This window comes from Aythya fuligula, chromosome Z (assembly GCF_009819795.1).
Source record: "Aythya fuligula isolate bAytFul2 chromosome Z, bAytFul2.pri, whole genome shotgun sequence".
Lineage (NCBI taxonomy): Eukaryota > Metazoa > Chordata > Aves > Anseriformes > Anatidae > Aythya > Aythya fuligula.
The window spans coordinates 51048104-51060940 of record NC_045593.1 but is presented as its reverse complement, the minus strand read 5'-3'; the positions used below and the strand labels follow the sequence as shown (position 1 = coordinate 51060940).

The window sequence follows — 12837 nt, the reverse complement described above, 5'->3', positions numbered from 1 at the left end:
TTATAATCTTTGGAAAAGTGGGCAGGCCACTGAGGAGGACTATAAGGATGTTGCGAGGCTGTGCAGGGACAAAATTAGGAAGGCCAAAGCTCATCTGGAGCTCAGTCTGGCTACTGCCGTTAAAGATAACAAAAAACGTTTCTATAAATACGTCAACACAAAAAGGAGGACTAAGGAGAATCTCCATCCTTTACTGGATGCGGGGGGAAACTTAGTTACAAGAGATGAGGAAAAGGCGGAGGTGCTCAATGCCTTCTTCGCCTCAGTCTTTAGCGGCAATACCGGTTGTTCTCTGGATACCCAGTACCCTGAGCTGGTGGAAGGGGATGGGGAGCAGGATGTGGCCCTCACTATCCATGAAGAACTGGTTGGTGACCTGGTATGGCACTTGGATGTGCACAAGTTGATGGGGCTGGATGGGATCCACCCAAGGGTACTGAGAGAACTGGCAAAGGAGGTGGCCAATCCACTATCCATCATTTATCAGCAGTCCTGGCTATCTGGGGAGGTCCCAGTTGACTGGCGACCAGGGAAGCTCATGGAGCAGATCCTCCTGAGAGTCATCACGCAGCACTTGCAGGGCAAGCAGGCGATCAGGCCCAGTCAGCATGGGTTTATGAAAGGCAGATCCTGCTTGACGAACCTGATCTCCTTCTATGACAAAGTGACACGCTGGGTGGATGAGGGAAAGGCTGTGGATGTGGTCTACCTTGACTTCAGCAAGGCTTTTGACACCGTCTCCCACAGCATTCTCCTCAAGAAACTGGCTGCTCTTGACTTGGACTTGCGCACGCTTCGTTGGGTTAGAAACTGGCTGGATAGCCGGGCCCAAAGAGTCGTGGTGAATGGAGTCAAGTCCAGTTGGAGGCTAGTCACTAGCAGCGTTCCCCAGGGCTCGGTGCTGGGGCCGGTCCTCTTTAATATCTTCATCGATGATCTGGATGAGGGCATTGAGTGCACCCTCAGTAAGTTTGCAGATGACACCAAGTTAGGTGCGTGTGTCGATCTGCTTGAGGGTAGGAAAGCTCTGCAGGAGGATCTGGATAGGCTGCACCGATGGGCTGAGGTCAACTGCATGAAGTTCAACAAGGCCAAGTGCCGGGTCCTGCACCTGGGGTGCAATAACCCCAAGCAGAACTACAGGCTGGGAGATGAGTGGTTGGAGAGCTGCCAGGCAGAGAAGGACCTGGGAGTGATGGTGGATAGTCGGCTGAATATGAGCCAGCAGTGTGCTCAGGTGGCCAAGAAGGCCAACAGCATCCTGGCTTGTATCAGAAACAGTGTGGCCAGCAGGGCTAGGGAGGTGATCGTCCCCCTGTACTCAGCTCTGGTGAGGCTGCACCTCGAGTACTGTGCTCAGTTTTGGGCCCCTCGCTACAAGAAGGACATCGAGGTGCTTGAGCGGGTCCAGAGAAGGGCGACAAAGGTGGTGAGGGGCCTGGAGAACAAGTCCTACGAGGAGAGGCTGAGGGAGCTGGGCTTGTTCAGCCTGGAGAAAAGGAGGCTCAGGGGTGACCTTATTGCTCTTTACAGATACCTTAAAGGAGGCTGTATTGAGGTGGATGTTGGTCTATTCTCCCGCGTGCCTGGTGACAGGATGAGGGGGAATGGGCTTAAGTTGCACCAGGGGAGTTTTAGGTTGGGTGTTAGAAAGAACTTCTTTACTGAAAGGGTTGTTGGACATTGGAACGGGCTGCCCAGGGAAGTGGTGGAGTCACCATCCCTGGAAGTCTTTAAAAGATGTTTAGATGTAGAGCTTAGGGCTATGGTTTAGTGGGGACTGTTAGTGTTAGGTCAGAGGTTGGACTCGATGATCTTGAGGTCTGTTCCAACCTAGAAATTCTGTGAAATTCTGTGAAATTCTGTGAAATCTAAAATAGGGTTACGTGTATCCTACCAAGATACAAATTTCAGACTTTCCATTTCCATGGTGTATGCAGAAGTACTCTATAATCACAGAATTTCTAGGTGGCTAGTAACTTTTGGTGTCTCAGTATCTATTCTTATGATTTAAACAATTTAGAAATATGCGAGACTTTTTTACACTAAATTGTCTCAGAATTTCTTAAGTCCTGAAAGAATCAAAGAAACACGAATCACATTACCCTTGAAACTTCAGCCTCCTGTTCTTAGATGCATTAAATGTTTCAATACCTCATGAGCCGCTGTTAAACTATATAAATAGTTGCTGACAATCTGAATTAGCTATACAGAAATGCGTGAATGTAATCAGCAAAAAGAACAAGCAAAGCTACATACACAAGTCAGTTATCTGTCCTATATATTGGACACTGGTCATTTTTTCAAGAAGTCATATTATGTGTATGAAGTATTCAGTGGAGTAGTGCTAGTATAGTACAGAGTACAGCAAATGGAATGTCTCCAGCTCATCCTGGTAACACTTACCCATACAGTTCTTCATCATCATAAACCCACTTTCATAACCATCAAAGCACTCGCACTCAAAGCTTCCAGGAGTGTTGACACAAGTACCACTTCCACATAAGTCTGGGGAGATCCGGCACTCATCAATGTCTGTTTTACAGTAAATGGAAATGTACAAAAGTCAAAAAGAATTTAAGGTGATTCTTGCTTTCACAGAAGTTAACTTGGACATTATAAATGAATTCTACAGAAATTATATATAGTACATTCATTGATAGAGAAATGCAATTGATTTTAATATTTAAAAGATTGTGTGAAAAAGTTTGTGGAAGATTCATAATGCAATACCTTTAGAGCTCTCAGCCATAGATTAAACTATGTTAAAGTGTATTTCTAAGGACACTACTGTAATAAATTCTGAGTTATTATTATAGAGGTACCGTTTGACTCCATGAATACAGTGCCATTGATATTAAATTACTTTTTATGAAGACAATTCTCTAGTAATTCATAATTCTTTTTTTTTTTTTTTTTTACATGTTAAGAAAACATGAAGGATTCACAGGGAATAAAAAATAACAGATTATTTGAAACAATAAAGACAATAGACCAAGAGGATAAGGCATAGAATTAGGGCAGTCATCTGAGAAGTCTGGGGAGCAAGGAATAAAAGAACAGAGAAAGGCATCGACATGTCTGTGGTAAGGTGGTGAGCTGGACAGTGAACTATTTCTTAAAGTGGCTCAGGAAAACAAAGCTAGTGCAAGCTTAACTGAAGAAACTGCAAGAAGGAACAAAAAAAAAAAATAAGATTTTAAACAGTTCTTTTTTTTACAACATGAAAGAATCTCTTCTGCCTCTTGTTGCTCCAAATGGCCAGGTTTCTAATGGGAGAGGATAGTTCTGTTCTCATGCACATATGTGTGGAGGTGTGGGATGGTAATTCATATGGTGGACCTGGGATGTCACTGAATGCTTGGCTTTCTACAGGCTTCATAAAACATTTTGTTGCTAATTTAAAATAAGAAAATGTCTTCTATTTAATAAAACCTGGGTCTCTGTGGCTTTTCTGTGGAACATTTTCACCAGGACAAAGTTTCAATGAAAAACAGAACCCAAACACACTTTCATAGGGAGAAGTTTTCTGAACTATTCTTGTTAGTTTAGAAATAAAGTTAGTTAAATGCATTTCTCATCAATGCAATCACTATAAAAACAAGGAAATCACCAGTTAGGGCAACATTAACATCCAGACCAACCTCAGTTAACATGCCTTACCACCCACACTTTGTATTGGTCAGACTCACTCACGGACTCCTGTGTGGTAAAACAAAACCTCCTTCATTTTCAGCTCAGAGCCACCCACAATGCAGGCATCCAGGTTCTCATAATGAGGAAACTATCACACTTATCTTCTATTTTAGTCTTTCCAGGCAGTAAATAAACTTAAATTAAATGCACGCCTCTTCTTGTGTTAAAGCACTGATGTCAGAATTGCAAGGGTGCCTCTGTGAGTGCTTGGCTATCAAATCTAAATGAAAATTAATTTCTAGTGGAGTCCCTCAGTTCATCCACACAGTGGATGTTTTATTACAGAGTAAAGACTATAAATTGAGTTAATCTGTATGCTAAGAAGTAGAAATTAACTTCACTGGTAATTCTTTCAGATTTTTCAGATTGTACTGACAGAGCATGACTTGAGCACCTTTAACACCAATTTAACAGATTCCTAATGTCTATTTAACAGAAGAATGTTAAATTTAATAGAGAATCACTTCCTGAAAGGGAAACAAAACTGTTGACTACTCTGTACATAGATTATGCTCTTAGAAATTGAAGAAAATGAATTACTTTGAGCTTCCAGATCACCAAGCTATGCAGCCATCACAAGTTCCTTTAAGAATTGGGGAAAATTAAAGACTTACCTGTACAGTTTCTTTCCTCCATATCTAAAGCAAACCCACTGTTACATCTACATTTGAAACTTCCAATTGTATTCCTGCATTTACCATTCATACACATTCCAGGGAATACCTTGCATTCATTGATATCTATGGAAAAAAAAAAAAAAAAGGAAAAAAAAGAAAATAACATTCTTAAACACTTAATATATAAATATATATTGAATGGGAATTCCTTTTCCTTTTTATCAATTGTACTGAGCATAAAAGGCATGCAGGGCAGCAGGGTACTGCAGGGATGGCCTCATCCCTCACAGGTTTGGAGTTTGGAAAAATGAAATCAAGGAGACAACTAATAGGGGACATAGCTGGAGACACAGCTGTGATGCACTCCTGGAAGGCAGTACTCCAAGCCCTAGGAGGCACCCTTGAAGGACTTCTGCCCATGGAAGACCTATGTCAGAGCAGTCACACCTCTAAGGAACTGTTCCTGTAGGTGATCCATACCAGGGCAAGTGACAATGGGCAGTTTTGGCTCTGGAGTACTACTCTGGAGCAGTGACAGCTCTGAGGGCTGGGGTACAGAAAATGCTTAAGAAGGAAAGAAGAGTGAGAGAAAACATTAAACAAATAACAAGGGGTGGAAGAGAGAAACCATCTCCAAACACCTGCTGCCCAAAGCCCCACCCATGGTCTGGAACTGAGTGCAACCTGCAATAAAAACACAGGGACAAACACCAAGAAGAGTGGAGGAGAGGTGCTGGGCTGAAATTGAGCCTGGAAAAAAGGCAGAAAAGGTGTTTGCCTGCCCATTCAATTGTTTATGCCTTCTTTGCTTTGCAATACACAAATCAGTAATTAAAAGTTTATGTTTTTCAGCAATCCACTAAATTCAATGAAATTTCCCATGTTGCCACTGTTTTGCTTGTGACACAAATACGTATCATGTTCTTTACTTGGCTAACACAATGAATATTCATGGTTTTGCTGAACCTTCTTGTAAGAGATGTAATTATTATTATTATTATTATTATTATTATTATTATTATTAATTGAGTGATATTTCAAAATTTCAAAATCAGTTTAGGAAAGGGTAACTTTTCTTTTGTTGAATATCAAGCAAAATGTTTCACCTCTTCTGAATGTATTTTCTGGACAGCTGGGATAACATAGGCTGTTCAAAGTTCTTGCAAACTCTCTCATAAGCACGTGCACAAGGGGATTTACAGATTTGAATGAGCTTTTCTTATACTCTATAATTTGCTGGATGAATGTCCTTACGTGAGGACTAAAAAAAGTATGGTGCAAAAGCAGAAACATGCAGCAAAATCTTACAAAAATCTTGAGCGCATAGAATTCTGTATTTGTTTAGCAAATTACCACTGAACGTTGAGAGCTTTTGTGAAGCTTAACAATTTTGTGGAGCTTAACAATTTGTTAAAGTTTTCTCAAACAGCTCAACATATTTTCAAGACAAATGTTTCAGAATACTGTGTTCAAGTATTAAATCAATTCAGGATAACCTCAGCTTCTGAACACACAGAAATTTACTGTTCTTCTTCTCAGTCTTCAGTCATCTAAAATAATCTCATATCTTGTTTCTTAAGGTTTTTCAGCCTCTTAAGCTTTGTCTGTGCTCTGTGGAAGGGAAAGACGGGAAAAAATGGACAAGATGTTTTTACTTCTTTATCACTGCAGCTCCATTGCCCTCATAATTTGAGTGTAATATCAGATACCCTTCCCTTTTAATCACTTAATTGGTGATTAAAATCAATTGGTGAAAAAACTCTGCAAAGCACAGACGGAACCCATCCTTTTTCAGTCCGTATTTCTACAGGTCAGTCAGCCTCACCTCCATCCCTGGAAAGGACCCTGAAGGCCATCTGTAAGCATGTGGAGGATAAGAAGGTGATCAGCAGTAGTCAGCATGGATTCACCAAGGCTTAACCAATCAGGCTTAACCAATCTGATAGCCTTTTACAATAAGATGACTATCTAGGTAGATGAGGGAAGAGCGGTGGATGTGGTCTACCTTGACTTCAGCAAGGCATTTGACACTGATGCCCATAGCAACTTCATTGACAAGCTCAGTAGCCTAGATGTTTGGACAGTGAGTTGGTTTGGCAATTGGCTGGATAGCAGAGCTCAGAGGGTTGTGCAGCGGTGCAGTGTAGCTGGAGGCCTGTAGCCAGCAGTGTCCCCCAGGGGTCAGGATTGGGTCCTCCCTGCAACTAGGGAGAAATAACCCCAGGCACCAGTACAGGCTGGGGGCCGACCTGCTGGAGAGTAGCTCTGCAGAGAGAGACCTTGGAGTCCTGGTGAACAGCAGGCTGACCATGAGTGAGCAATGGGCCCTTGTGGCCAAGAATGCCAATGGTATTCTGGAGTGCACTCGGAAGAGTGATGCCAGCAGGCCAAGTGAGGTGATCCTCCCCCTCTATACAGCGCTCGTGAGGCCACATCTGGAGTCTTGTGTCCAGTTCCGGGCTCCCCAGTGCAAGAGGGACATGGAACTACCAGAGTGAGTCCAGAGAAAGGCTACTAAGATGATAAGGTGACTGGAGCACCTGTCGTACAAGCACAGGCTGAGAGAGCTGAGACTGTTTAGCTTGGAAAAGAGATGACTGAGGGGAGATCTCATCAATGTATATAAATATCTGAAGGGAGGGTGTCAAGAGGATGTAACTACACCTTTTCAGTTGTGCCTAGCAACAGGACAAGAGGCAATGGGCACAAACTGAAGCACAGGAAGTTCCAGTTGAATATGAGGGGTCACTTCTTCACTGTGAGGGTGACAGAGCACTGGATGAGGTTGCCCAGAGAGGTTGTGGAGTCTCCTTCTCTGGAGATATTCAAAACTCCCTAGATGCCATCCTGTGCAATGTCCTTGAGGTGATCCTGCTCTGCAAGGGGGTTGGACAAGATGATCTTCAGAGGTCCATTCCAAACTCAACCATTCTGTGATTCTGTGGTTCAGAGAACCCTCAGCAAATTGCAGTAATATTTTATGTTCACATTTTAACTCCTTGACTTCATGGAATTCCATCTCATCCTCAGTTCACTCTTTGCAAAGCACTATGTTAAAAAGGTGTGTATTTTCTGTTATTCTCATCATTTAGATCTCCCTTCCCTATCATAGTCCTATCATAGTCATTTCCTTTTTGTCCTTATCAAATTCAGACTTTGCATCTTTTCTTGGCAGGCTCCTATAACACCCTTTAACACCATGCAAACAGAAGTTTCCCTACCTTTACTATCATCTTTGTAAGGTACACATCTTTATAATATTTCTCCTCTCAAGTACATAAGAAATATAAATCCTGTCATTTCCTTAGAATATTCACCAAGATGTACATATAATTCACTTCTAGATCAATTAGACAATAATGAACCCTTGCCTTTATAAAATGGCCTGCCAGTTAGAATATCTCCCCTGTTGGAAAAGCCAGGACCTCTGGGACACAGAGACTCATATTCCTTTGTGCCAGGCTTTGGACACTCCTCACAGTCAGAGCCCCAGGCAGCACCTACAGCACAGCAGCAGGCATCCATACGAAACTTGCCAGGCACAGACTGAATGCACTCATCTTCATCCCATTTCAAGTAGCATTGCTCCATGCGGATATCTGCACATTAAAAAAAAAAAAAAAAAAAAAAAAGGAAATTTTACCCTTTGCTAGGATTTCAGTTCTTCAGAAGCAGCTGTTTGAGTACATATATGTGTAACAGTAAGTCAGTTTCTGGGAGACAGATTTCTGCTGAAGATGCTACACTTCTGCACTGTGTTGAACCATTTGAAATTGCTATTGGTAAGTTTCTGAATCTCTGTTGCAATACATAAAAGTAGAAGTATTTATCTAAATGCTAATTTCTACAACATACAAATAATGGGAAATGTATCAATTACAGCTGGGCTAGAGAAGATGTCTGTGATTCTACATCTTCCTAGTATGGAATGGAATTCAAACTGTGTTGTCAGAATAAATGTAAGCATTAATTTTTTATATGACACGCTGGACTGGAAGTTAGACTTCAGGAAACCTAACAGATATTTTAAATGCTTAGCACAAAATGCTTTGGCAAAAATGCATTATATAAAAAATAACATGGATGAGCTTCTGAATTATTTTCCATACAAGTCCTTCAGAGTTACACAGTTTTACAGTATAAATTTATCCTATGCATATCTTAAGGTAAACAATTTAGAATCAAGTATAAGAAATAGAAATTGTTTAAAGAATTCTTATGTTTTCCTGTAAACTACTCTATTTCAGGATCATATTTATTTTCATTTCAAAAGATTCAGCAAACATATTTCTAATAAATACTTATTTTCATTAAAATGTAGTGGACCCTGCAGTAAAATGAACATATTTGAGAAATACATAGCACAGTGCCTATGTAGCAGAGGAGAAGGCACAAATCTTGTAATATAAAGGGACATCTTCTCAATAAATTAGGAAGAGGGAACATGGCTTTAGAAGGTAAATGAATCCTGTGTGTTGCATGAAAATGACTCCCTTGTTCCAACCTTTCATTATCTCAGTCACCTACATCTAAATCCACATGTGTCATAATGAAATTTCTCACTGAGAAGTAGTACAGGGTTGATGGTCACAGATGACAGTGACTGGCAACAGAATTGCTAAGTATTGTGGAAAAAAATAGAAAGAGAAAGGAAAACCTAACATGCAAAACTACATATGCTATGCACTAAAAAATACACACATGCAACTTAGCAAACTTGGTTTTGAATTAATTCTTTTCTTCTATGAGACATTTATGCTGATTATACACATCTGTTCCCTTTCAAAATTCTATTTTTAAAAATACCTCTAGCATTACATTCACATAAAAAAAACAACAACAACAAAAAAAAAAAAAACAAACAAAACACACAAAACACACAAACACAACCTGATAGCTGTTTGTATCAGCTATTGGTAAGGCATAGTGCAATTAAAGGAAAATTGCTTGCTTAAACTTGAATCTCCTTTGAAGAAAAAGAACACTGGTCAAATAAAAAACATGCATTAGAGCAGGCAAATTCTGGACTGACATAAAGCAAGGGCTGAAAATTTGTACTTGTTCTATTGTTCTGTTTCCTTAAAAGAAAGCAAATGCTGTCAGTAATAATATTTTTATAGTCCTTAGAACTGTTAAAAAAAAAAAAAAAAAAGTTAACATGAATTCCAGAATCTTTTAAGTATTCAGTTCCCTGACTGTATCTTTTTCATTTCTGACTACTGATTTTTAAGGATTTCAAAAAAAGTAATCTGAACAGATGTACTGCAAAACACTGAATTCCTGGATGGAGAATGTGTGTGTGGTACAAATTAATGTCATTTAAAACAGACGTGCACTTTTATAGAATACATTACAACTCATAATAAATTGTCTTTTTTTTTTTTTTCCTCCCCACAATCTTATAGATAAATGTAACTCCAAATTACTAAGTATGGCGTATTTAAAACCATATAAACATTTTATGGTATATGAATATGGATTTTACAGCTTCTCGTATGTAATAAATACAAGCTCCCTAAGAGAGCAAGCAATGGGATATAATTTCCAATTAAAAAGGCAAGAAAAAGTACATTCGCTATCAGATATTGCTGTTTTATTATGATAATTCAGATGCTCCAGAAATTTGTAGCAATGTGACTTTTTATAATACCTGTGATTGTAAAAAGCACTATTATATTCATGCATATTCATGCACTTCCCCAGCTCTAGAAAAAAAGTTACAGAAAAGTTAAGGGTTTTTCAGGGGAACACACTTTCCTGGTGGTAGTGTAGGAACTGTGGTAAGTCTCTCCTGCTCTTTTTCCTTATCTTGTAACCTCATGAATTGAGTTCTAGCTCTTTCCTTTTTTCTCTGCCAACAACAAAAAAGTTTAGCAGACTAGTAAAACTAACTGCACTTGCTACAGGATATTTTCGTTTTCTTTAATTTGCATAAGGGCTTCAGTACTTTTTATACCTCAAAACTTTCCTGTAGAGAACATTGTCTTCACAGATACCATATTTTGTCAGTAGAAGACATTCATGTTCTGTACAATGAAGATGAGCTTTTATCTTTATCTACATCCATTTTGCTTTCTTACAAACAGAACAATTTGCACCAGTGTTTGTGATACAAGATAGTACCTCATTTTCACGACGACTAGATAGCAAGAGAGAAAAGAGCAAGTCACACTGCATTTTAAGCTTCTGGTTGGTCAGCAAACTGCTTATTGTCTAGCTCCCAGTGAGTTACATGTTTCTGTTTTGGAAGAGAAGTCATAGTAAGGGCAGCACTCTAGCAAAACGTATTGACTGCACTGAAGGCAAGACAAGTCATAACACAAACATTCACACACACACACAGAATTTCTAGGTTGGAAAAGACCTCAAGATCATCGAGTCCAACCTCTGACCTAACGCTAACAGTCCCCACTAAACCATAGCCCTAAGCTCTACATCTAAACGTCTTTTAAAGACTTCCAGGGATGGTGACTCCACCACTTTCCTGGGCAGCCTGTTCCAAAGTCTAACAACACTTTCGGTAAAGAAGTTCTTCCTAACATCCAACCTAAAACTCCCCTGGTGCAACTTAAGCCCATTCCCCCTCATCCTGTCACCAGGCACGTGGGAGAATAGACCAACCCCCACCTCGCTACAGCCTCCCTTGAGGTACCTATAAAGAGCGATAAGGTCGCCCCTGAGCCTCCTCTTCTCCAGGCTGAACAAGCCCAGCTCCCTCAGCCGCTCCTCGTAGGATTTGTTCTCCAGGCCCCTCACCACCTTTGTCGCCCTTCTCTGGACCCGCTCAAGCACCGCGACATCCTTCTTGTAGCGAGGGGCCCAAAACTGAACACAGTACTCGAGGTGCGGCCTCACCAGAGCTGAGTATAGGGGGACGATCACTTCCCTAGCCCTGCTGGTCACACTGTTTCTTATGCAAGCCAGGATGCCGTTGGCCTTCTTGGCCACCTGAGCACACTGCTGGCTCATATTCAGCCGACTATCCACCATCACTCCCAGGTCCTTCTCTGCCTGGCAGCTCTCCAACCACTCATCTCCCAGCCTGTAGTTCTGCTTGGGGTTATTGCACCCCAGGTGCAGGACCCGGCACTTGGCCTTGTTGAACTTCATGCAGTTGACCTCAGCCCATCGGTGCAGCCTATCCAGATCCTCCTGCAGAGCTTTCCTACCCTCAAGCAGATCGACACATGCGCATAGCTTGGTGTCATCTGCAAACTTACTGAGGGTGCACTCAATGCCCTTGTCCAGATCATCGATGAAGATATTAAAGAGGACCGGCCCCAGCACCGAGCCCTGGGGGACGCTGCTAGTGACTGGCCTCCAACTGGACTTGGCTCCATTCACCACGACTCTTTGGGCCCGGCTATCCAGCCAGTTTCTAACCCAACGAAGCGTGCGCCAGTCCAAGCCTAGGGCAGCCAGTTTCTTGAGGAGAATGCTGTGGGAGACGGTGTCAAAAGCCTTGCTGAAGTCAAGGTAGACCACATCCACAGCCTTTCCCTCATCCACCCAGCGTGTCACTTTGTCATAGAAGGAGATCAGGTTCATCAAGCAGGACCTGCCTTTCATAAACCCATGCTGACTGGGCCTGATCGCCTGCTTGCCCTGCAAGTGCTGCGTGATGACTCTCAGGAGGATCTGCTCCATGAGCTTCCCTGGCACTGAGGTCAAACTGACAGGCCTGTAGTTTCCCGGGTCTGCCCTCCGGCCCTTCTTGTAGATGGGCGTCACATTTGCCTGCCGCCAGTCAACTGGGACCTCCCCCGATAGCCAGGACTGCTGATAAATGATGGATAGTGGCTTGGCCAGCTCCTCTGCCAGTTCTCTCAGTACCCTTGCGTGGATCCCATCCGGTCCCATCGACTTGTGCACATCTAAGTGCCGTAGCAGGTCACCAACCAGTTCTTCATGGATAGTGAGGGCCACATCTGCTCCCCATCCCCTTCCACCAGCTCAGGGTACTGGGTATCCAGAGAACAACCGGTATTGCCGCTAAAGACTGAGGCAAAGAAGGCATTGAGCACCTCCGCCTTTTCCTCATCTCTTGTAACTAAGTTTCCCCCCGCATCCAGTAAAGGATGGAGATTCTCCTTAGTCCTCCTTTTTGTGTTGATGTATTTATAGAAACGTTTTTTGTTATCTTTAACGGCAGTAGACAGATTGAGCTCCAGATGAGCTTTGGCCTTCCTAATTTTGTCCCTGCACAGCCTCGCTACATCCTTAAAGTCCTCCTTAGTGGCCTGCCCACTTTTCCAAAGATTATAATCCCTCTTTTTTCTCCTAAACTCAAGCCACAATTCTCTGTTGAGCCAGGCTGGTCTTCTTCCCCACCAGCTCGTCTTTGGGCACATGGGGACAGACCGCACCTGAGCTATTAAGATTTCCTTCTTGAAGAGCGCCCAGCCTTCCTGGACCCCTCTGCCCTTCAGAACCGCCTTCCAAGGGACTCCACCAACTAGTGTCCTGAGCAGCTCAAAGTCAGCCCTCCGAAAGTCCAATACAGCGGTTTTACTGGTCCCCTTCC

General features: G+C 42.2%; 1 protein-coding gene across 2 annotated transcripts in view; it reads right to left on the bottom strand.

The window, feature by feature from the left end:
- The window catches only part of FBN2 (fibrillin 2), a 197460-nt gene that overhangs the window by 61003 nt on the left and 123620 nt on the right, over positions 1-12837 (bottom strand). For both annotated transcript variants that reach the window (XM_032205669.1, XM_032205670.1), the window contains exons 22-24: positions 7685-7912; positions 4311-4436; positions 2407-2535 (exon numbers count right to left, since the gene is read on the bottom strand). In XM_032205669.1, coding sequence (XP_032061560.1) covers positions 2407-2535; positions 4311-4436; positions 7685-7912 — 483 coding nt within the window. The remainder of the gene's footprint in view (positions 1-2406; positions 2536-4310; positions 4437-7684; positions 7913-12837) is intronic.